We start from the raw sequence: 26,970 nt of genomic DNA on the forward strand, positions 1-26,970 counted from the left end.
TACACTAAGCATTAATAAGTCTCCTTTTACAAATGAATACATTGAAGATCACAGAATTAATAATGTTGAAACCAGGATTTAAATATAGGCAGACTCAATCCAATACTCATGCTTGTAACCTAATACCACACTGCCTTTTTATACACAATACACACACACACACACGCACATCTACCACACCACAGGATACACACCAGCCATTAACAGTAGTTACATGTGAGCTTTATAGGATATATTGGCAATTTTAATTTTTTTCTGTATCACTATTTACTTTCTTTTATTTTTGAGACGGAGTCTCGCTCTGTTGCCCAGGCTAGAGTGCAGTAGCACGATCTTGGCTCACTGCAACCTCTGCCTCCCGGGTTCAAGTGATTCTCCTGCCTCAGTCTTTTGAGTAGCTGGAGCTATAGGCACACACCACCACACCTGGCTAACTTTTGTATTTTTTTAGTAGAGACAGGGTTTTGCCATGTTGCCCAGGCTGGTCTCAAACTCCTGACCTCAAGTGATCCACCCTCTTTGGCTCCCAAAGTGCTGGGATTATAGGCGTGAGCCACCGTGCCTGGCCTCATGTTTACATGTTTTTACAATGAACATGTGAGCTTTCATAATTAGAAAATCGTTTACAGTCTTTTATTTATTTATTTATAATTGAGACAGGGTCTCACTATGCTGCCCAGATTGGTCTCGAACTCCTGGGCTCAAGTGATCCTTAGGCTTCAACCTCAAAGTAGCTCAAACTACAGGTGTGTGCCACTGCATCCAGCTATCGTCATCTTTTAAAACCCTTTAAAGGGTGAAGATTTGCTGCCACTGAGGGTACTCAAAAATATGTGACACGGACTCTCAAATACTATGGAGAGTATCATGGAGAAATTGCAATCTTTATGAAGAGAAATTTGATAATACATAATTTTTTAAAAATACACATCATCTGAAGAAACAATTCTACTTCTAGGAATATATCCTATGAATATAATTAAGGATGTTTGCAAAGAGAGAGCAAGAAAGATGTTCATCACTTCAGTGCAAGTAGAATAATAAAAGAATGGAAATACCTTATGTATCTAGCAAGAGATCTAGCTAAATAAATTAAAGTGCGTCAGTACAACAGAATGCTATGCTGACACACAGCATGATGTGTTCATTTTTTAAGTTACAAGATTACACGCATAGTTTTATCAATTTTAAAAAATAGTCCTTAACAAAGACCCTAAATGGGTGAAGATTTCCTGCTATTGAGGATATTAAAAAAAGAAACAGAAAGAAAAAATTTTGAAATGCTATACATCAAATAGTAAGTAATTACTTTGGAAATATAATTATGGAGAATGTATATTTTATACTTTACACACATCAAATATTTGAATTTTTATAATGTTATGTGTATCTTACAATGAAAGTATTCTTCTTGGGAAAAAGTATTTTAACCACATTCAGTGATATGAAAAGTGGTTCATAATATATCGTTAAGATGAAAAAGAGACTACAAAGCAATACAACTGTAAGACTTATATTTTGGCAAAAGATATTTGTGTGTGTGTGTGTATTTATAGAAGACATTCTACATGAATTCACACTAACGTTAACAGTGGTTACATCTGTTCATAGGTAATTTTGTTTTCTTCTTTTCACTTATCTCTAAGTTAAAAGGAATGCACATGTATAACATATATTATAAGAATAAAATAAACAGCTTAGGCGGTGAAGGTTTTTCCTAAAGACCAGCTCCAAAACTTTGGGCCAATAGCAGGATCACTAGAAAGGGAATATAGTCTTCTGAGAGAGGCAAAAATGGATTTGTATGTCTGCAATCTGGGATGTTGGTTACAGTCACACTCTGTTACAGCCATGTCTAACAAAATGCTCTTACAAATATGAATGACCCTCTTCTTGAGATTTTCCTTGAAGCATTTTTGTTCTCCCTTTTAGGGCTGGAGAAACTGTAGCTCGGAACTATTAAATGACAATCCAGACCAAAGAAAGGCCATAATTGAAAGGCCATAATTAAAAGTTCATGGCAATGATGCTGTGTTAAAAGGAATTTTTGACTGACTGGATTGTTATATGTAAACTTTTGACTGAAAGATTAGACCACCCAAAAACTCTGCCTTTCTAATTATAAAGTGGGAAACTCAACAGCAACAATATACCCTTCTTATTTCTGCACAGTATATAGGAATCAACAACAACAGCCAATGGGATATTATAAGTTCTTTGAGAATAAAAGAAAAAGGAAGGGGAGGGAAGGATTAGGCACTATACATACATAATTTTAAAGTTTGGCCAAAAGCGGAGCAGGAAAAAACATCTTGTACCTTTATGTTCATCCACTCACTCAATGATTCAACAAACATTTGTGTACACCAACAATGTTCCAGGCCCTATACTCAGAACCAGGCATACCAAGAGCACCCATTATGCACACTGCTGTCTGGTAGGGCAGAGAAACAAGTAAACAATGGCATAGCCATGGGAAGGGATGCACAGACGGGTGACTGATGTGTTAAGGAAAGTAGCTTACTGTGAAAGAGAATCTGTCATGAAGGATGAGTTCTCCTAGAGACGGTCATTCCAGGAAGTGGGAACAGCATTTGCAAAGGGAAAGAGGTGTGAAGGGACATGTTGCATTTGAAAAGTGGGAAGAAACTGGGTATGGGCATAAGGGAAAAATCAGAAATAAGAAGGTGGATGTGCAATCAAACGATGAGATCTTCTAATGCCTATTTGTGTAGCATCCATGAGCATAAACTGCAATATTCAAGAAGGCTACCAAAAGTATTCTGAAGATGAAAGCACAACAGGGATGAAATCGAGTGAACAGTAAGTAATCTCAAAGAAGCACAGGTGGAAGGAACACAGGGCCAACGTGCAGGAAGGCCACACATGGTAAGAGGCCTTGCAAAATGTACCTTTAGAGAATGTGGTATTAGAAGCCACTGATGTTCAAGGCAATAAAAATAATCACATTTTAACTGACAGGTACTTTATCTAATTCACAAGTTTATTTTTAAGCCAAGTCTGGGATTGGTATGCATTTTTGCTAAGGTAAGAAGGAAAATGTTATTAACTATTAGGTGGCAGGGTCCCAGTTCAACTCACCAAAGCCTATTCATGGCTTACCTAGAACACATGTTAGCTAAAATGTTAATGAGACAATAAGAGCTGACTATCACTTTAAAAAGTATTTCTTTAAGAAGGATTCATCTGTACCTCTCTCCATACACTCTGGCAATAAATCTTTGGCCATAAGAAGCCACCTGTCCCTCTGACCCTAGACTAGATGCCCTGAAGACAGCACTACGGGCAGCAGCCAGGTGAAGAGAGGCACAGGTTGTCTGGGCAAATGGAGGACTGGGATGTCTGATTAGCCAGGCTGGGGAGAGATGGAAAACAAGGGCTCTGTCACTCCCTCCAGCTGTCTGATATAGGGATTCAAAGTTTCATTCCCCAATCCATGGTAGAGATTTGGGAGGAAAGGGGCCAATGCGGTGGTAGCTGCAGTTTTTAGAATATCCTGATCATTTCAAGTGTTCGTAAGTGGGAAATGCTTGCCCAAAAAGACAATATTTCCAGGCTACCATCAGTAGCTACTCATTTCCAGGACTGGTCAATGAAATGCTAATGTCATAACATAATTTAGACTATTCTTTGGAGCTTACATGACTGGCTGCATCTGTAGAATTCTTTACGGGTATTTGCTTTGTTGTAACTCGCCAAAATTGTCTACACCAAATGGGGAGAATACTTCCCTACCTCATAATGCTCTTCCATCGGCCAGCTTACGTAGAGAGGCTGTGCCACAAAACAGCTTTCTCAGGAAACAAACCACCTTAGGCCCTGAACATATGTACGTGTAAGTACTTGTGTTAAAAGGAGGCAGTTATTCGAAGAACCATGGTTTTACCCAGGATGTAGTTCCTCCAACAGATTTCAAGCCCCACTCTGGGAAGAGAGGTAAGGAAATACACTTGGAAATTGGAGTCTGATGGACGTAAGTCCAAATCCTGAGGTCACTGCTGAACTGTTAAGTTCACCAAGGCTCAGTTTCCTCACACGGTAAAAGGAAGCTAATAATACCTACTTCACAAGTTATTGTGGGGGTTGTATGAAATGACACATGTAATGCAGGGGTACAGCATCTGGACCTTACCTCCCATAGACAATACATGTTAATACATGTTAGTTCACCCACCCCATCCTGACCCATCCAAATTCTATCCCAACTTGGCTATTAATTATCTGCAAAACCATGGACAATTCATTAAATCTCTCTAGTCTCAGTTTCCACTTCTATCAGATTAGGAGGTGGGACTCCATGGCCTTCAAGGTCTCTTCCTGTCCTAACATTCTGTCTGGTTAGTGTCACTGTTATAAGGGAGGCTCATTTTTATACATTTTGGTGCTCCCTCTTTACACTCTGGATCCCTCTTTAAATGCCCAGGGCCAGCTCCTTTTAACTTCTGCTTTTGGGATTCTATGCCACTGGCTCTGTTGGTTTCCTCTACTCTATTAGTTGAAAGTTGTATACAGGCCAGAGGTTGTTCTAAGAACAGTATGAGCTTTATCACACAGCATATCCTCACAACCACCGTAAGGTGTATTATCATTATGATGCCCATTTTGGAAATGAGCAAATCAAGGCTTGAGAGTTTACACAACTTAACAAAGGTAGTGAATTCAAAACTGGCTGGGTCTTCCCAGTTGCTCATAATCATTACATGTTATACTCCCCTTCCATCCTGTAGTGATATCTGGTTTGAGTTCAATCTTCTTATGACCTAAGATGAAGCTGTGCTCGATTATCTGATAAATTATGCATATCAATAACTTTGCCTGTTACTCCTGCTAGGTGACATATGTACAGATTAACCAGGGATCATCATCTCTGAACCAAAAAAGAACTCATGATGGGATTCCCTGGCCTTGCAGCTGCTAAGTCAAGGGTGAGATTTAAGATGGGCAGAGCTTTAACACATCTTTCAAATACGTGCAATATTAACACATAGCCAAACAGCTACTCAGCTTCCACATGAAGCTGCCAGAAGCTACAGCACTTTCTAGTACAAGCTTCAAATGTGCATGCTTCTAGATGCCACAAGCCCTGTCATAATATCACAGAATGACAAAGGAAAAGGGCTCACACTTTGGAGTCAGACAGCCCCATGTCTACTAGCTGAGTGTACTTGGGTGGATACTCAGCCACTATGAGCTTCTTACATACTAAATGACCTTGGGTAAAATGGGGATAACATTAGCAACTTCAGAAGGATGTTACAGGTATAGAGGGAGTGCCTGGCCTATAGTAGAAACAACTTAGCTCAGAGACAGAATAAAGGAGCCTGGGGGACAGTCAGGTTGTTTTCAATAATCAGGGTAAGTCTACACTAGAGTAGAAAGCTAGAAATCAGAGATTCAGTGGACTCCAAATGCCTACCAAATCTGTGAGACCCATGCCCCACTGACAGTTGGATGCCCTATTATGGAAAAAGCCCTAAAACCCTAGATTGATCTGACCTCTGACTCCACTCTGCCAGGCCACCTGGCAGCTGCTGCTAGAAGCACCCTTTCAGAAAGGGTCCTCATTGAGCCAAGTGGTAGAGTGTTATCACACACCATCTCTTACCCTCTGAGCACCATGAGGTTGCCTGGGTAACAGTGAGCTATTCTTGGCCTTCTCTATGGGATCCCAATTTCTCTAACCATATCCCAGGGCTCCCTTCAATCTCACATTCTGCAACCCATGCTGAAACCTCTTCCTCCTGTCTCACCAGATCATAGGGGAAATAAGAAGAGAAGGCACTGACCATGCAGCTGTGCCTTGGCATTTTATTTCCTTATCATTGTATTTCCTTAGTTATGACACATTTCCATTTATGGAGTACTTTCCCTCATAAAATCTCCCAGTGTTTACTTCTGATCTACTAAATAATTCCTCTGGCCTCTTCTTCTTTTTACCCTTTAAATATATTTTGATGGTTCATTCGGCACATTCCCCATTCAGTTATTAATGGCCCACAAAAACTTACTAGCAGCAATCATTAACTGATTAATCTACACAACAATCCAGAAAGACAAGTAGTATTAATCCTTCGTCCTGCAGAGGGAAACCAAGGGGAAAAGGAAGGTTAACTCAGTTTCCCAAGGTCAGTGGCTAAACAAGATTATAACCAGCCCTAACCTGTCCTCCATTTCTATAAACACTTCCCACAGTGCTGTTGTCTTCCTTTAAAAATCAACATTGTCAACGCAGCTTGATAATTTCTGTGTTGAAATTCCATTGACACAGACTAGTTTAAAACTCTCAAGATTTACCCACAATAATTTTAACTGCTAATAGTTCATGGATGACAGTTGCTAAAATAAAGAGATTATTGTAGAGAAAAAAAACATAAGCGAAAAGATCTGGATTTAGAACCAACTCTGCCACTATGAAACTGAAAAAATCACTTAACTTCTCTACATCTCTGTGTCATCTGTAAAAATGAGATTATGCTAAATAATATTTAAAATATCTTGCCATTTTAAATAACATGATTAAGTACCTACTAAAACAGCACAAAATATAAATGCTCCAACATCCAATGCTGCCAAGACCATGATAAAACTAGTACCTATACATTCATTCACTGCTAGTGAAACACACAGCTACAGTGCCCTTGAAAAGCAAGATGCCAACATGTAGCAAAAACCATAGAGAATTTCATATCCTTTGACTTAGCAAATTAAGTATAGTATTTTTCCCTAAGAAATAAATCAATAGAAACAAAACGACATACACAAACAAAAATGCACATTTCAGTGCTAGCTACCAGAGGAAAAATTGTTATCAATTTAAATGCTCATTTTTAGAGAGATGTCTTATTAAAGAAAGGCATAGCCAACCATATGAATGCCATGCTGCTATTAAAAAGAATAAATATGAAAATTATGCAAAAACGTTTTGTCTTACCAATAAATACTATTAAATGAAAACAGCCAAAAGTCAAAAAGCAGATATGTACTCAGATGTCAACCATATAAAATGTGAACAGATGAGCAAAGTCACATGAAAAATCAAAATAATTATGTTATTAGTTAAGTTTATTGCTTACAATTCTAAAATATCATCTTTCCATTAACACGTCTTATCATTTAATCGAAAATTTAAAAAATTTTCAAACCCTGCTTTAGTTTGATGGAAAACAAAGTTGTAATGTTTTTGCCTAAATCTCCCAAGTTATTTTTGTTGGCTGACATATTATTGACAATATTACGCTCCCAGAGTGATGTCTGCTCTTTACTATATAATTCTTTCGTCTTTAGGGATTCTAAAATCTCAGAACATTTGCACTTCTTTCCCTCTGCTAAGAGGAACCAGGATCCAATATTTTGCAGTAACTGACCTGTGAGTGCCTCCACAATACCCAGAAAATTGCTATTATCCTTTTTACAGGACACAGGGCAACTTCACATCCCAAGTTTTTACTTTACAGTAATACATCTCATGTTTTCAGGGGTCTTAGAACACCCTCCAGCTCACTTAGGAAATCCGCTCCCAAGCAGCACGGTGCTATAGGAATTTTGTTTCATATAAGGACTTTTATAACCCCTTCATTTCTTAGAAATGTTCTCTTACTAGTAGGTCACTTGTATATCTTTGCTTATAATATCTGGGGAAAAAAAGATTGCAGAGCCAATGAATTAAAAATATGATTCTAGGTCTCCTGTGTGCCAATGAATGCCCTCATTAAAGCAGAATGAGTGAGATGAGATCGGTTTCAAAGCTTTCCATCCCTTTGCCCCAGAGCCACCAAGGCCAGGCACTGAAAGGATGCACAGTAAAATTAAATATCTAAAAATTCATCTTTAATTAACAGAATTGGATTAAAGCTAGACACCACCGCATATCATACGAGAAATGGCTGAGCTGGCTTCCAAGTGCTCTAATTCAATTAGGACGCAGTGAGTGACACTCGGACGGGAAAGGTTAATTGGGGCCGCCGGAACGCAATCATTCCTTACCTAACCAGTCATTAAACTTCTTAACCTCTGAGGGCAGTCCCAGCTCGGTGAAATCGCCTGTGTGGAGAAGGATGTCCCCATAAGGCATCTGGATACCATCTGTTCTGGAGTGTGTGTCTGAGATGCAGACAAACCGCGTGTGGCCCGCTGGTTTTGGAGTGTCATATGGGATGGGGTCGACCCTAAAGTAGACATAACAGATCCCATAACAGTTAAACATATTAGAACCCTTGAAATTGTCATCGCACATACATATTTATTATTATTCGTGAATGCACCCAGACAAACTGACGCAAAGGCAGAAGGGCCCATTGTAATTAAGGACACTTCTGGGTGTAACGGAGACAGCATCACCCATCTACAAACCCACTGGGCAAATTCAAAAAGACTTACTTACCTGGTAGGAAAATTAAAAGGAATGAATATCTTACATATAGATTTGAAATAACCCAGGAAACTGATAGAGTGATTAATGGTGAAGTTTAGGGATACTGAACCTCAACTGGGGAAGCAAAATTATGCTATTTCTCTCTCATCATGCTCCAATTGATCCCACTACTCATTAGGAAATAGATAACTAATTTATTCCTTCTTAAACATGCATAACTTAAGCAATGAACTAATTTACAGAGAGCAGTCTGCACATGCTCTGCCAACTGAGATGTGGAGAGATAGCACTTATATTTAATTTCCTTTCCACAACCATTCAACACCTGTATCTTCTGGTTTTTGCTATTCACAAATCAAACTGTAGGGAGAGAAGGTGATGCCAAAATAACAGAGCTTTAAAAATTAAAAAAAAAAAAAGACACTGGATGTTAAAAGAACTTTGTCAAACTCGTTTTTACTGCGATGAATTATCTGCAGTCCCAGTTACACCTGAGGTTACCAGGAATGCTCAAATGCCTTGGGCAAAGATTCTATTCAGTACAAATATTAAGCCTTTTAATGGGATGTATATATCTACATATACGTTAATATATGTATAGTTTTAGAGATCTAAGCACTGTGAAATTACACCAGGGCATAAGAATCAAAAGGCAAAATGATCAACCCAAAGCAAAGAAAATGAAACAGAACATCCTCATTTAATTGAGTGTAACAAAGTGTACTAAATAAACTTGGTAAAGGAATGCAAATCTGACTCTTCAAGCATACAGTTTTAATTATTTAAGGGGTTTGTCGCAGAGTTAAGGATGCTTTAACTATATTAACTCTACACTGACAGCCTCCTTTAATTTCTCTGTAGGAATGTACACTTATTTTCGGATTATAGGTGAAAAGAAGCAGTTTTAAATGCAAAGAGAAGGTCACAAGAGAAGCAAATATGCAATGCAGAGATTAGAGTGTGAAACATTAAATAAGGAACAATATTTCATATCCCAGCCCCAACCCTTGATAGTTAACATGCAGCAGAGAACACACTGAAAGCTCCACACAAGACTCCCTAAACATATTGCCTCTACAGGCTTTGTTTAATTTGTTTTCTCTTTTCCTTTATTTATTTATTTTCTTAAAGAAACAATCTGTTTTAACAATGACAATTTCAGTGAGGGAAATAGAAGAGATCAGTGTGCAACCTGGATAGTCCCACATTTCTTCAATGACTAACCTTTTTATTTCCTCTTATCTGTGTCGGAGAAGGAAAGTAAGAGGAGCAAGAAGGAAGGGAGGAAAGGAGGAGAGTAGGGAGGAAGGAATTGTGAACTGGTTATCACAGTGGGTCTAATTGGAAGCCCAAAAAGAAAGTTTAACTTCCGCAAAAAATTAATGGATTTTTTCTGTTAGAAAGGTTAGAAATTAATATGCTGTTACCACGTAGAAAATTCACTAATCCACTGTGATCTCATTAGTAACCTGGAAACCCTCCTCATTATAGCCGATGTTGCTTTTTTAGATGTAAAAATGTTTGATGTCTTCCTTTCCATCACTGAGACTTGGTTACACTCAGTCTCGGTGCTTACAATCTTAGCAACATTTCCTGTCTTTGAAAAGTAGTTTTCCCAGAGAATGAATGACTGTTCCCTGCTGGGGCTGACTGTGTCACTCTCTAAAAGTGATAAGTAATATCCCTATACCAATAGTTAAATGCTCACTAGAATAGGACTGTTTGCATTTATACTTAATGCACCAACATTTGAATGAAAATTTAATAAATCAGCCACTACATCTCTAAATATATGAATAAATGTAATATCTACCTATTCTAGTGTTTGTTTTCTAGCTTTCATTCTAATACTAACATACAGACACAGCCCCATTTCTCCTTTTCTGTAACTCAGCTAAGCTACAGACCCAGCTACTGCATCAAAATCCTTTGGGAGGTCATCTCAGCTTATCAGACAGACATCATTGTCATTATTTTGAATTAGACTGAAAGTAGCACAGATGTAAACCTCTTGTTGTAAATAGTTCCCTGTTCTATGAATCCACCCACTTTAAAGTAGCCAGTCATCACATGGTACATAATTGGTTCCTCATCTTGACTTCATACTAGGCAATAAATTTTCTGACATTATGGGGAACACTAGGCAATTTCTGAATCACTTCAACCTCTTTCTCCACCTCCCACCTCCTTCAGAGAAACATTTAAATATCAAAGTCCAAGGAACAGCAGAGTAGAGGGGACAGTAAAAATGGGAAAAGTGTTTCTTCTCAGCTTTGAGCTGAAATAGTAAGTGTTTCTTCTCAGCTTTGAGTCCAAAGTAGACAGGAAGACAAGCAAAGAAGGCTCGCACATCTACACCACCACCATGATGCCATCAAAGAGAAATAATGTGTAGACACTAGGGAGAATGCACAGAAGATCGATTCAAGGCAGGGGATGGGGGAAGTGAGGCGTATACAGATGCAGACTTTATATAGATATCCTGACCCAGAGGCACTGAGAACCTTTGTTATCCATAGGACTAAGTACAAAGCAAGAGATGGTTTCAGAAGACAAGGCAGTGCAACATGCCAAAGCCACTCTGTGAGATGGTACAACAAATATCACCTGGAGCTCATAGGAAGAAGACATTTCCACCCAGAGGCATAGAGTTGAAAATAAGACCTCTAGCAGAGTGGGCAAATTCCAGTGGAGATAATTAAAACTGAGACCACCCTCAGGAAACTACTCCTCCCAAATTGGGCATTTGATAAACACCTGGAAAAGTCAAGACAGCCAAACATTTTCACTATAAAAGTACATCTAAGGGAGACCCCAACTGCTATTGGAAGATCCTATCTGTTCATATTGTGTGAAGGCCCTCACACTATATTTTCATCCTTAGCTTACAACTTTACCACTTACTGTTTATGCTGCTGAGTTCTCAAATGACCTAACATTTCCCCTAAGGCATCGTGTCAAATATCCTAGCAAGTGAGTATCTTACCAAGGCAATCTAAACCCCAGAGCCAGATTCAAATATTAGAGTGATATTTGCACATATGTTTGAGTACACCTGGGGGACAACAAGGTGACATGGGAAGATGAGAAAAAAACACAGCAGCATAAAATCCCAAAGCAGGACTAAACCTTATGGGGCATCTCGTTCAATGTTTTACATGACATCTGAATCTCCTCTATCCCTTCCCTCTAGATGACATAATGTTTTGTGTTTGTTTGGTTTGTTGGTTGTTTTTTCTTTTGTTGTTTTTTTGTTTGAGACAGGATCTCGCTCTATCACCCAGGCTGGAGTGCAGTGGTACAATCATAGCCTACTATAGCCTCGACCTCCCAGGCTCAAGCAATCCTCCCACCGCAGTTTCCAGAGTAGCTGGGATTATGGGCACAGGCAACCACACCCAGCTTATTTTTCTTGTTATTAGCAGTAGTACAGGTGAGGTCTTGTTATGTTTCCTGGGCTAGTCTTGAACTCCTGGGCTCAAGTAATCTTCCCACCTCAGCCTCCCAAAGTGCTGAGATTATAGGCGTGAGCCACCCCCACCTGGCCTCAATTTTCATTCTGAGGTTTCCAGAGAAGGAGAGCTCCTTCCTCCCCCTGTGCAACCCATCCTAGTTTTTCATAGCTTTACTTGTTAGAAAGTTCTGTTTCAGATTCTGTACCTCTGAGAAAGCTGAGCATGGTCCAAAGACTTTGGCCTGGAACCTGAAGACTAAGTAACAATTTTAGGTCAGTCATTGGCTTTGGGCAACTTCCTTGATTTCTTTAAGCTTCACTTTTTCTCATCTGTAAAATGGGAATAATAATGCCTAATTTTCTGTGTTGCAATGTGGATGCAAACTATCAAGTACAGCATCTGACACACAACAAATGCTCCAAAAATAGAGTAGCAGAATAGCGTAAGGGTGTAGGATGTTTGGCTGCAGAGCCAGACTGCCTGGCTCTGAAATCCACTCCACAACTTATTAACATGCAACACCAAGCAAGTGGCTTAACCCTTGTGCCTTGATTCCCTCATCAGTAAAACAGATATAAATATAGTACCTATCTCCTAAGATTGTTATGAGAATAAAAAATGATAATGTACTCAAAGCATTTAGAACAGTGTCTGACATGAAGTAGATACCCAATAAATGTTAGTATTTTTTTTTTTACTAGTAACTAATAGTATTTTTACTACTATTAGTAGTAGTATCATTTAACTTCTATGACCTCCATCTCTTTTTCTGTTGTAGGGAGATAATAACATCTACCACTCACTCAGGGACTTTGTGAGAATTAAAAGAAATCACATACACAACACCCAGCATATACTGGGAGCCGAATCCATGGTCTTTAATATATTTGTTTCCTGCCTGTCCCTCCTTCTTAATCCTAGTTCTGCACTCTGAAATAACAAGAAAATAAGAACCCAGTCCCTTTTCCATTGGACAGTTCTTCAACTATTTGAAAACAATCTATTATAATCCCCTGAAATCATCTCCACTCTAGTGGAGTAGCTACAGTTTCTTCCATTTTTCCTTGTGTGATAAGATGTCTAATGTCCTCAGAAGGTGATTTCCTCCCAGATATAATTTCACTGGGGAGAATCCCTCCCTTTGTAGTGTCAGAATTCATGGTCTGTGTGAATTCATGAACCAATGAGCTGTTCATCAAAGACAGATGCTAGCCCAGGCCATGGGGAGGTGGCACTGCTGAACAAATTGGCAGATTTTTCTAGAGAAGGCCTGAGCTATCATCTTAAACCATTTTCCAATGAACTTTCCAAGTTTTGTGCCAAGCCTCAAATCTTGTTCTTGAAGCTTGATCATCAAATGCTTACATATCTCACTGCATATTCAAACAAATAAACCATTCTTGTTTATTCAGTCTTGACATATTAGGGTTTTTTTACTCACAAAAAATATGATAATATTATGGCTTCCATTCTGATTCCTCTTCCGGCCATATTTATTATTGTTTTTCCAATAACAAATGAATACAGTATTGCGAACCTCATTGGTAGATCTTCAGAAAAGCTGTCATGTGGTTTGTTGTGACATGGATTTCTTCTTTAGACCATGTGTGCAGTATAACCTTTGTGTATACAATCAACCTACAATTCAGTGAGAGAATAGAACTGTATCCTTACAAAGCATTTTAAAGGGATTTCAGTGCTTTTAGCAACCCCCATTCCACTTTAAAATCCTCAGGCTGTGCTTATGGATTCCACTGAGGTTTTCTTATTTTTGTTTTTGCTTTTTTTAGACAGAGTCTAAACTCAAGTACAGTGGCATAATCTCACCTCACTGCAACCTCTGCCTCCTGGGTTCAAGCAATTCCCCTGCCTCAGCCTCTCAAGTAACTACGACTACAGGCATGCGCCACCATGCCTGGCTAATTTTGGTATTTTTATAGAGACAAGGTTTCACCATGTTGGCCAGGGTGGTCTCAAACTCCTGACCTCAAGTGATCCACCTGCCTTGGCCTCCCAAAGTGTTAGGATTACAGGAGTGAGCCACGGTGCCCGGCCCACTGACTTTATCTCTAAAAAGTTTCCAATGTGATATCAAGGCTTTCCTTTTTACCCAGAAAATTTAGATAGCATTAATGCTAAACTTATATTTGTGATGTTCTATCATCCAACCTGGACATACTATTTGATAAAGACAAGTAAAACCTGCCGGCACAACAATGAACAAATAAATAACAGGTTTAAGTTACCAGAATGACAGAACTTTTATGTTTAAAGGAACTTAGAGATGATCTGATCCTGTGTTCCACTTCTTTGAGGATCATCTTCATGGCCTTTGCCTTACTCACTTGTACTAGTCCTTAATTTTTGTTAGATGCTTAATAGTTTTTACAGAAATATTTTTTAGTTTTGCCCTGAAAAACAGCATCTTTGAAGTCATCAGTCAGATATGATGGTTTTACTTTTCTACTACACATTAAAATAAACACGAGCCAGGTTCGGTGGCTCATGTCTGTAATCCCAGCACTTTGGGAGGCTAAGGTGGGTGGATTGCTTGAGCTCAGGAGTTCGAAATTAGCCTGGGCAACATGGTGAGACCCCATCTCAACCAAAAATACAAAAAAAAAAAAAAAAAAAAAAAAGCCAGGCATGGTGGTACATGCCTATAGTTCCAGCTACTCAGAAGGCTGAGGTAAGAGGATCACTTGAGCCCAGGAGGTCAAGGCTGCAGCGAGCTGAGATTGTGCCACTGCACTCCAGCCTGGGTAACAGAGCAAGACCACCTTAAAAAAATAAAAATAAAAATAAAATAAAATAAACATGTAAGTGTTCAATTTTTGTTTAAGGTATGTCTCCTCTAAAGTGTCTTGCTTATTAATACTAATGATACATAGTCCATGCTCTGGAAAACACTGATCTGGTTTAAATTGACTCATTTTACCAAGAAGAATCTGAGCCATAAGTAGAACTCAGATTTTCTAACTTTCAATTCACTTATCTTTCCACCCACTTAATTTTGCAAGCTAAAATATACCTGCACTTGGAGAATAAAAATAATTTTAAAAATGACAAAATACTGGCAAATCAGTCACCTAACTCTGGCAACCATTAATATCTAGAGAGACAGTCCAAAATTATTGGAATTAGTTGTCAAAAATATCCAAGGTTTAGTGCTCTCTATCCAGTCATGGATAATTTACATGAGAAGTGAAGTAATGACTTCTCCTAAACTAAATAAGTCTCCTAAGTTTACCAAAAAAATAAAAATAAGTCTCCTAAATGAAAAAAAATGCATATTACAGGGAGTGAACAATACAGAAGTTTGATTTTTAAAATGCTGATAAAGATATAAAGGTTCCTCATTCTCAAGGATCTCACGTCACATGTACATATGGATTTTGCTTCCACATACAGGTCTCTTCAGAGGGACTAGTTCAGTTGACTGATGAGTCTCATTAGAAAGAGCCCTGGCTGTGGAATCCAGTGGCTTTTGTGCTCTTACTACATATATCATCAATCAGCTGTGTGACCCTGGGCAAGTCACGTCCCCTCTTCTAGCCTCTGTCCCTCTAGTGTGAAAAGAGAGGCAAGACCAAATGACTCCAGAGTTCCATGATTAGCCACACAGTTTACACACCACTATTTACTGATGAAAGAGCAGAAACAATTCAGGTTCTGAAGTCACTCCAAACCTGTTCTTTCTCTTTGCAATTTTATTTTATGCTTTCCCAGACAATGCAAAGATAAATGCCATACAGATCCATCCACATATAATCAGAATTAGCAAGACTTTAAATAAAGAGAAGTGAAATTGCAATTTACGACTGTAGACTGAGCTTCTAGATATATCTATTCCAAAAGAGAACAAAGAAGCCAGAATTCCAGTTATAACAACAAAACAAAAATGACAGAATATGTGATTGAACTAAGGCGTTCCAGAAATGGCGTTGTTCTTTTTTTTTTTTTTTTTTTAAACTAGGAGCTGGTAAAATTCTTAGTTTAGCCATTATGCCCCAGAACAGTAATGGTGCTGAAACACAGTAAGCAGAACAGAACCAGATGTATAAAGATATTCACATTTGTACCACAGGCACTGCTTTTCTTTAACTGCTGAACTGCTGTATCAACACTGTTCTATTACCAACTAATTATAGCTAACAAAGCCCACTGCACGGAGTGTGTCTCCTCTATTTTTTCCTCTTACAAAAGTACAGTGCCGACATTCAATGAATGTTAAGTGGTAACAATTTCATTCTTTGAGCACTGCATGCAATATGAATTCATGGTCCTTCTCCTAGTGCCATCTGAGGTGTTTTTATGTGCATCAGGCTAACTACCGTGTCAGCCACTGAAACCTCTCAGATGACATATCGCTGGGTCATAAATATCCCACTGGAGATGTATTGTCCAGGGTTAAACGTTTCCCTCCCTTCTAACATGGCAATCACATTAATCAGCTTAAAATTCTGGGTAATGGCCATGCATTTGAGAAAAAAAGCCATGTGATACTGTACTGAGTGCCCATTATTCCACACAGTATGTTGGTCTGTCAGTTGGTCAAGCAGTTGGTCAATAACCATGTCTTCAGCACCTACCTGTGTACCAGGTACCCTGGTATGTATAAAGAAGACAAAGAAGCAATAAAGATGGTTCCCTCAAGGATTCTGCCAATTTACTATTCAACAAATGCTTACGAACATGCCTGGTAGCTGCTCTGTCATCTAGTCATTTCATAAGCATTTATTGAGCACCTTTTATGGGCCACAGACTGTGCTAGTTGCTGGAGAGACAGCTACCAGCCAGTCTGAGATGGTCCATGTGATATGTAAATAGGTGATTTATGAAATAATGCACAAAGTGTTATAATTAAGAATGTTTGAGGTGCTATGGAGTAAAAGGAAAAAATATCCAGCACTGCCTATGGGCTAGGAAGAAGGACAGGTAACATTGCAGTGGGTACAGAACACAAGGTAGTATGTCGATTTCAAATGCACGAGACAAAGGATTGGCACTATTAGGAGCTCAGAAAAAAGACGCATGAGAGTGGCCGGAAGCTGGGACCTCACTTGGAATTAAAATAAGCACAAGACTTGGAAACTCAGGAAGAAGGCCATCTAGAGAACTATTAAGAGTGGTGTGAAACACTTAGCATGTTCAGGGACTTGTGAGTAAACAAGCATGGCAGAAGCAGAGTCACTATGAAGGTGAGCAGAAGAAGATTTGAAAGGCCAGCGGGATTAGGGTCTGAACCTCAGGGAGCCAGACTATGGGGCTTGAACCTGGAGGGCATGGAAAACATCTTTCTCCCTCTACCCAGTAAGAGGAACAGAGGGCCACAGGGAAAGCTGAATTTTAGGAAAAGTGGGGTTGCTCCCTACAGGTTGGGAGGTGGGGGGATTCTTGAGGACAGGTTGGTTTGTAATTTATTGCTAAGAATCTAGGCATATAGTGACAAAACCAAATCCATTTGAGAAGAAAATACAAAAGAGAGAATGTGAAGGCAACAGGAAATTGATGGTTATCGTAAACAGAAACCATCATGATAATCACATAAATGTCTACTGTAAGGGAGAAGTAGAGAAGTAGTCAAAAGTGAACTACAACATCCTACACCGAGTCTCCCGTAGCTCTATCTTACAGCCATCTATACCACTGATCAGGACACGAACATCATTTTTTGGCTGAATAGAGTAATAGTGATGATGATGATGATGAGAAATGGCAGCAGTTTTCATTGAGAAGCCAGGCACTGTACAGGGCACTTTACATGGATCACTTTCATTTGACCCTTACAGCGATAGGCTCTTTTTCCCATTTGGCACACAAAGACACTGAGACTCAGATTAAGCAATAGGGCAAAGGTACAGGGATAGGCGGTGGCTCTGCCCCAGTATGACTGCTCAATGTCTGCTTTACTCCAGCTTCTACAATCTCCTCTTACACAAAACAGCACACAGAGATCTAAGAGCAGATTCTGTTCTAAAATGGGACACATAGTTTTAGGCATGACTGATATATTTATATATATTTTTTAGACAGAGTCTCGCTCTTGTCGCCCAGGTAGAGTGCAGCTGCACAATCTCAGCTCACTGCAACCACCTCCCAGGTTCAAGCTATTCTCTTGCCTCAGCCTCCTGAGTAGCTGGGACTACAGGTGTCTGCCACCACGCCATGTTGGCCAGGCTGGTCTCGAACTCCTGACCTCTGGTGATCTGCCTGCCTTGGCCTCCCAAAGTGCTGGGATTACAGGCATGAGCCACCATGCCCGGCCACAACTGATTCTTAAAAAGTAAGTTTATCAATTCAACCCAAAGTTCGGAAAAAACAATAGAGACATGCCTAAAACTATTATTTTAAAATCATAGTTTTAAATCAATCATTACAACATCATGAACAAAATGTGGATTATTTCCAAACACTGCCCGGCCTCAAACATGTCTTCACCTAGCTCAATCCAGTAGAAAGAACATTTAAGAGCCATCAAACACACGAGCTTGTTTTTTTAATGTTGTAGGGGAGAGAGTTGGGAGTGGGGTTTACAAAGAGCATTAACTGACCCTAACTGACTCTACAAGATTTCTTTTTTATTAAAATTCAGCCCAAATTGAGAACAAATTCTGTCTTTTCTTCCTTTCCAGCTCATCAAAGCCCAGTTCCCCAAAGCTTAATGTCCCACAAGTAGTTGTTAATGGGCTTCATTGTTTAGTTAATTGTGCTTATTGGAAGTGCAGGTAACTTCATATTTGCATGGCTAATGGGCCTTCTTTAAAGTGTGTGGCCATTTTAGTTGGCTTTTAATGGTCTGTATTGTTTTTTCCCAACTTTGAGTTGAATTGATAAACTTACTTTCTAAGAACCATCAATGCCTAAGACAAAAAGACCATTTTTTACTACATAGGGGACATCATTTATGTGAGTTTGAAGACAAATGCTTATTTGTAAGACAACATGATGTCAACAGTTAACCACCTTTCAAAATTAATTCAATATAATAATTATTAGACTTAATATTTGTTTCTCTGGAGGTGGTTTTGTAACAATAAAGAACTATTTTACCCTACCTCTTTATCCCTTGCAGAAATGGCTGGTTCACTTTTTAGCCACAAAACTCACATAGTTCCCACTCAACCAAAGAACTCATGAAAGACTACTTTCTTCCCTCTCTGGAAATGCATACTTACTACCTTGGCAGAGTATATCACAGTTTCCTCATGATTTTCACAGGGTTTGTATATCCAAGTTGTAGACGTGATGGGTTGACTTGCCCAAGATTGCCCAGCTAGTACGTGGCTGAGAAGAGAATCAAATCTAGGTCTGACTGCAATTCCAGTGTTAAGTAACTTCAAACACTAACAAAGAGGACTACCATCTACTGTGTTGTGCTACAACAGGAGTGGCATGTCCAGAACTCTTTCAACAGGGAAAAGTTTGTTCACTCCTGATTTAGTCACTCAACAAACATTTACTAAGCAACAACTAAATGTTAGAGCTCTGATAGAAGCTTTATTACTACTAATAATCACGCCTAATATTTAGCAGTATTTACTATGTGCCAGGGGCTTTTTCTAAATTATTACCTTTAATATTCTCAAAATCTCTGTGTGATGTTTGTGTATGGCTATGTGTGTGTGATATTCTGAATTCTCCAAACTTCACTTAAGATCAAACATTAAGCTTGGAAGTTAGAATCTGGATTCTGGCCTATCTAAACCATGAGCCTATGTTCTTTGTATTGTATAACTTTGTAACTTACAGATAATGAAAAGCAATGCAAATAATTTTTGTCTACAGATGCAAATAAATTATGTCCAGTGGAGGTTCAATTGACTTCCCCTCCACTTTTGATCCATTTGCAAATTAATTTCAGCATTTTTTTATTCCATATAAATTCATGGTTCTACAAATCTGTTACAACAACTTTCTTGGTTCCCTCATTCATTAACAACCTAAGTAAATTTTCTGACAGGTGTTTGTATATCTGTATTTGAGTCAATTTTTAAAAAATTATTCTTTTGCAGAGGTTACAAAGATGCCATTTTTACTATCTTGAACCTCACATTTTCATTTGGGAGGGCATACATACCAAACTGTAATCAATGTGACCACAAATTATATATACCTATGTACATACTGGGGAGGGAGAATGGAGAAAGAAGAAAGTGATTAAGAGGTCACTTCAGCAAACAGTGAGGTCACTTACAGAATCCATAAGACCTGGCTTTGGACCACGGCTTTCCCACTACCTAGGTATGACACTCTGGACAAGTTTACTAAACCTCTCAAAGCCTCATTTACCTCATCTGTAAACTAGGGATAATAATAGTACTTGCCTCATAAGATTGACTATCAACACAAAAATTAAGTAACTATCTTTTTTTTTTCTTAACTGACGGGGTCTCTCTCTCTCCCAGCCTGGAGTGTAAAGGTGCGATCATAGCTCACTGCAGCCTTGAACTCCTGGGTTCCAGGGATTCTCCCACCTCAGTCTCCCAAGTAGCTGGGACTACAGGCATGTGCCACCACACCCAGCTAATTTTTATTTTCTTATTTTTTGTACAGACAGGGACTTGCTATGTTGCCCAGGCTGGTCTCCAATTCTTGGCCTCAAGTGATTCTCCCACCTTGGTCTCCCAAAGCACTGGGATTACAGGTGTTAGCCACCATGCCCAGCTTAAGTAACTATTGCTTGTAAAGGGCCCAGTGCATATCGAATGCTCAGTAAGTGTTAGCCATCATTATTGAGATTCTTCTATGAGAAATATTGATGAAAGAAATTAGTTCTATTTAAAAATGGGTAGATCTTCACAAAAGAAGGTGCATTTTACCTGGGACTTGAAAGGTTAGGTCACCAAGCAAAGAACTGGAGTAATGTCATTGGACATAAAAGAAACAGAATTTAAATTAAAGAGGGAGAGAGTCATGAAAGGATCAACAAAGGTGAGTCATAGTGCCAAATTTACAAAGAGGTTAATTCCCAGGGGGACACTGCGTTTGTCAGGTGACCTGAATTTTTCTAAATTTGTTAAAGCTTGTGCCTCTCTACTTCACAGTTGTATGAAGATTACTAAAGCCAAATAGGAATGCATTATCCAGGTACCAATTTACATAAAAATCTAGACACCAAATCATCATAACTACAGTTGTGACTACTCACCAGTTCAAATACCCTTCAGGAATAAGTGGTTATTTTATTCTAAACTTTATAAGCAACAAAAAAATATGAGTTCAAAGTACAAACCACATTTTATACAGATCGAACTTTATACAACATACTTTAACAGTTAGCTTGCATTCAGTGTGCACGCATATGCATCCCTATACACACATGAAAATAACACACAAAGCCAATTACATCCTTGCTCTTACCCTGGACGTAACTGCTTTCTTTCTGTACCTGGTTATATGTCATTTCTACATTTTATTAGTCTTGTTATGGCTCACATCAAAATTTCCCCTGCTCTATTTCCAATCAATTGCTTTCTTGGATACTTTGGACAGGAGAATAAACTTCAGATAATTCTCAATTCTGTGTCAACATTTGCTAAAAGTTTACTAGAAACTCTTAATGCACCATGTTTGCATAATCCCATCTGTTTGCTCCTTTTTATTCCTTCATATGCTCAAGTGAATGCTAAACTGTAAAAGGCCCACTATCTATACATATGAGTTCTACAAAGTTGCCTACTGTAGAGACTTGCAGGTCTCCTATAACTCAGGAATATTAACTGTCTCTGTTAAGAGCAATGATGGATAAGATGGAAAAGATTTAACTTTCAATTTTGGGCAGGAAGATTACTTCCTCAAAAAGCCTTCTCCTAAAAACAAAAACAAAAACCTCACAGGTACTCCCTGTGCCCTACTATTAGAGCTCATCCCAGCTCTAGTCTCTGGAGGTTCTGCCCTGTGATTGTTTCAAGCTCTCTTCCTCATGAAGAGGTGCACACGTGACTGCCGCCATCGATAAAGGCTGAAGTGAGTGTACTTAGCTAAAGGGCATTGCAATAATTTTTCTCTTCCACGTGAGAAAGTTAGCCTTGAAAATTCTCTGGCTCACTGCTTGTTTTTAAATCATCTTTTGGGGAGGGGTGGCCAAGGGGGCATGTTAAGTTCAAATCAGCCCCTCTTCCCACTCCCATATCAATTGCTTTTTTAAAATAATAATAAGATAGTAGCACCTATCAAGCCTTCAGATTTGCTTTGAAGACAGTGCTAATGACTCAACATTTTAATGGGCAATGCCCCCCAATGTCCATTGTAGGAAAGCAGTCCTCGCTGATAGATTAAATTTGATTAGCACTGGGGCTGGCGCTGTTCCGTGGAGGCAACGTGATTCCTGTAGGAATCTAGGGTGAATGGTAGCCTGAGAAACAGTCAGTGAAAAGATTTATAATCTCCAACAACAAATCAGCCCCTGGTTCCAAAGAAATCATTGTGTCTTTCCCACCCCTGCTGTAGCATGTCATCTATACTAGGAAACACACTGAGTATCTTGAACCTGTCAATGAGTGCAGCAGGACTAGAATATAATTTTTCTTTGTTTGCCCTGACTCTTAAATGTTTGCTTCCAGAGCCAAAGCCCGTCAGTACTCCCATTATGGCCTTGCAGAGGGGATGTGAGAATAGTCAGGAATTTTGATGGGAGTTTACCACAGCAAAACTTCGCAGAGCACTGGTGGCAATTTAGGAAGCAGGTAATTTTTAAAAGCACTTGGCCTGAAGGGTATGGACAAGTTCACACACACATTTGATGTTTCCGCGGCTTGCACGGCTGAAGAAATGAGCTATTTCCATTCTCCTCTCATTCCGGAGTGAAAGAGTAAAACCTCAGCCAGGTCTGTCCGGGACACTTTACTAACCAGAAAGCACAGCCTGGGGAAAAAATGCAATAAGATCTCCCGCCAGGTCCAGTTCAGGCCCCTTCATGATGAGAGGCCAAACATCAGGAAAATTTGGTAGCAGTAATGCTGGGTTTCTGAGTTACAGTGTTTTCTCACAAGTGATTGAGTATAATTCACTCAACTTGTTCTATGCAAACTGGACTTGTGTTTAAGTCCCAGTTAGGACTTAAATCCAAAGAAAGTTAACTACTTTGCCCCTCTGACCTGCCTGCTATTCCCTTCCATCTTTATCATGTATATTGGTAGAATCTTTCATACTTTTTCAAAAAGTTGACTCATACATAATTTCAATTCATTCTCATCTTATCAGTAAAAAGGGCACTGTAATTATTCCCATTGGAGTCTAAGAACCAGAAGGGTTGAGTGACTTGTTCATGGCCAATGTTAGCAGCAGAACTGGATCCACAGTGTATACTTCCTAACCCCCAGTAATAAAAATAATCACTAACATCAATGAACACTATTCCCACGCTTAGGCACCGTGCCAAGCACTTTATGAACATTACCTCATCCATTCCTTGAGAGAACCCTGTAAGGTAGGTATTATTAATCCCATTTTACAGATGAGAAATACTGGACTTACGAGGTTACATAATTTCCCCATAGTCAGAGATGCTATAAATCATGAGGCCTCTGTTATAAGAGGAATAGAATTCCTCAGCTTACCTATAGTCCCTCCCTGTCCAATGCTTTTGTCTACACAAACTCAATGCTAAGTTGAAGAACTGTAAGTTTTCTCCTGATTTCAAATAAATTCCTTTTAAAATATCTAATAAATTTATGAATTCTAGTTTGGTCCATTTTGATACTGTCAAAAAGAAAACACACTACAAACTGAAAAGTGCTGTCTTTTGTCAGGTGTTTTTACTGATCCAAGTATTATTTTCTTCTATCTCTTATTTCGTTTAAAAGAAAAACAGATGGTTTAATATAAATTCCTGCATGAAGTTTTCTAGACTCCCCAGCAAACTTTATGAGCATAGTAAGTTCTAGAGACAAACAGCATGGATTTAAATCCCAAATACACAAACGGACAACCTCTGGAATATGGGCAAGTTACTCAACCTCATACTTCAGTATTCTCACATCTGTGTTAGGGGTAAAAATACTTCATAAGGATGTTATGAAGAAGTAATGAGAATGCACTGAGCACGGTATAAACGACCCATAATTACTGGAATTGTTTTGTTGTTATTTCTGCCTCTGCAAAATTTCTCAGGATTGCCCTAATTTCACTAGGTTGAAAAAACCTGAACACGCTCCTTGATGAAGTGTTCCAAATACAGGTCTCTCATAAACAGATCATAAAGCATCCTACACCCTAACTGGGAAAAAAAATCATGTCATTTTACACTTCATAAGTCAATTCCATCTCTTAAAATTATTATTCATCCGGTACTATTAAAACTGTCATCTTCTATAGCACCTCAGTACTCCTATCAGATAGGTAGGTGTTCTTGAACACAATGTCCTGTGTTAATCTGGTCAAACAGGAGCCATCTGCAAAGCCAGAATGGCAAGGGACAAGCAAATTTCCCCGATCCACAAAGGGGAGTTTCCCCAAAATATAAGAAGTTTTATTTTTACTGTGAAAATGCTTTTTTTACCCTAGTTATGTAATATATGCTTACTAAAGTTAGGGATAATTAACGTTAGTAAAATTAAGAATATGTATATAAAAAGCAAAGAAAGATGAACCCATAATTCTGCCTCCCAGAGATAGCTACTAGTAACATTTTGGTATCTTTCCATTTCATCTTTCTGCTATGCATTTTAAAAATATAATTGGAATCATTCTGCATGCAAAATGTTATATTCTGGGTTCTCTTTCTTTCTGTTTTGTTTTGTTTTGTTTTTTCTCTCTCTCTCCGTTTAGACCATTATAACGTCAGCATTTTCCATGTTACTGCAGACTCTTTATAAACGTTTTCACTGGCTGTGGGATATTTCACAGGTTAGTTTTGTCACAATTTTCTTAACCATTTCCCTTTGCTATACCCCCCAAAGGCTTTTAAGCTGTCAGGCCCAGACAAGATTTCTAGACACACAGCCCTAAGGATGGGGCCTGCCTGTGGTCATAAACCAAGCCATTTTGGGAACTAGGTACATCACTTTTCACGATAGGTAAGAATCACCATGAGTCCTACTCTTCAAATGCCAACAGACCCTGAGTCCAGTGATGTGTGAACCCCAAATGCCAGTAGTTGTGGTCAACAATTACAGCAACTCCTCTAAGATAAATAAAATAATGTTCTCGACAGGCCCGGCCACCCACGGTGAGCACAGGGAAGAGCACAAACACCTCCCACCCACCTCTGCTGCCTGTGTTCCAACGCAAACCAAGGGTGCAGATGTGAATTCCTTCTTTTCTCCTCTTGCCCTAGTCAGTTTATTTCCAAAAATCACTGTTCCATCACCACTCAACACCATTTGCCATGAACTGCACCATAAAACACACTTTTTAAATAACAGACCACGTTCATTATATTTTCTTTTTTAAAAAAGAAGGCAGAAGGGCAAGCATTAGGTAGAAAAAACAATGTAGAACTTGCAATAGTCATAGACTGTAACACTGAAATCAGAAATCACAATTACCAAGGCTCTTTTAACACCCTCATGCACGTGTATGATCATCATCTTAAAATCCAAGATTCAAAGCTAAGTCTTTGAATTCAAAAATGGTTGTGTGGTCTTACAGAACAACTTCTAAGTTGCATTTGCATTTCTTATGGTTCAAACAAACAAACAACAAACACGAATTTTTGTTTTAAGCAGTTAAAGGTTAAGCAAAGACAAAAGAGCATTTTTGCACTTCCAGGCACAGTAGCTGGAATTTTGAAAATCTTCACCGTTCCTGTTAAAACAAGATTGAGAAACAGGAAAGAAACTGCTTCAAGTTGAAAGTCAGGATGGCTTAATGGAAAACAATGGGCTTTGTCAGGATAAGAGCTGGGCCTGAATTCTGATTCAAGCCACATGCGGGAGGGATAAGCAGCCACTTCAAAGGGTTCTTTGAGTGTTAAACATGGTATCTACAATGCCAAGCACCATCTCTGGCACAGAGAGTGTAAGGATTGCAGAATTATTGTCAACAAGAAGAAAAGCCTATACTGCAAGGAGGAGGAAGCTGTCAGGGAGTCATATTGCACTGACAATTTATGAGTGTAAATAATCGTAAGCATAAGGTCAAGGACCTAGAGATTAAGAACCTAGGACTATTGCTTCTTTTTGTTAACTTCATGAAGCAAACCAAGAACTGAGAACAAAAAGTACACTCTTCCTAGACTTCTTGGTTTGTCTTGAGGCAGCCTGCCCAATTTAGAGTCCTTGGGTACTTTGTGAATTTCTCAGCAACTGCAGAGACTGGTTCTCCGCCCTCATGTCAATCCCCTACACAGAGCCATGGCAACTTTATGCCCATCACTCAGTTTAGTCCAAGGCCAGGCTCCTAAACCCACCCTGATTGTAGGTGGCACTCGGAAAAATCCTAATGCAGGCTTCACACCGCTCAGAGACAAGTCATTCTGCTTGTCTGCCACTGCTTGTGTTTCACTTCAATTCTAGTAAATGGGCTTCTGCCTCTTTCCTGTTGTTAAGCTTTGCTATCCTACCACAACTCCAGGGACTGCAGTATGTCCTTGTCCTGTTCCTTGAAGGGTAGTCTCCTGTTTTAAAATTTTTGCTCTGAAACTCCAAAATATCCATTAGATGTTTGCCACTTGCTCTGCATTTTAGAGGTTGTTTTGTTTCGTTCTGAGATAGAGTCTCACTCTGTTACCCAGGGTGGAGTGCAGTGGCACCATCTCAGCTGCAACCTCTGCCTCTCAGGTTCAAGAGATTCTCGTGCCTCAGCCTCCCAAGTAGCTGGGATTACAGGGGCCTGCCACCACGCCCAGCTAATTTTTGCATTTTTAGTAGAGATGGGGTTTCACTGTGTTGGCCAGGCTGGTCTTGAACTCCTGACCTCAAATGATCTGCCTACCTTGGCCTCCCAAAGTGCTGGGATTGCAGGCATGAGTCACCATGCCCAGTCTGCACCACATTTACTTTGGGTTAGAAGATCCCCACGTGTGTCTGTCCTTAGGCCTGACGTCACATGCTGTCTTCTCTGACATCAGTTCTCTAAGTACACTGCTCATTGTGATTTCTTGTCCTCTCCAAACCCACAATTCACACCAGCCCCAAATGCAGATAGTCTCCCAGATTCCACAGCAGTGCTGGTTTAGAC

At 39.3% G+C, this 26,970-nt stretch overlaps 1 protein-coding gene across 5 annotated transcripts in view; it reads right to left on the reverse strand.

Annotated features, from left to right (window-relative positions):
• The window catches only part of MPPED2 (metallophosphoesterase domain containing 2), a 175,733-nt gene that overhangs the window by 117,358 nt on the left and 31,405 nt on the right, over positions 1-26,970 (reverse strand). For all 5 annotated transcript variants that reach the window (XM_008955885.6, XM_057299127.2, XM_057299128.2 and 2 more), the window contains exon 3: positions 8,005-8,186. In XM_008955885.6, coding sequence (XP_008954133.1) covers positions 8,005-8,186 — 182 coding nt within the window. The remainder of the gene's footprint in view (positions 1-8,004; positions 8,187-26,970) is intronic.

The sequence above is a fragment of the Pan paniscus genome, chromosome 9 (assembly GCF_029289425.2).
Source record: "Pan paniscus chromosome 9, NHGRI_mPanPan1-v2.0_pri, whole genome shotgun sequence".
Lineage (NCBI taxonomy): Eukaryota > Metazoa > Chordata > Mammalia > Primates > Hominidae > Pan > Pan paniscus.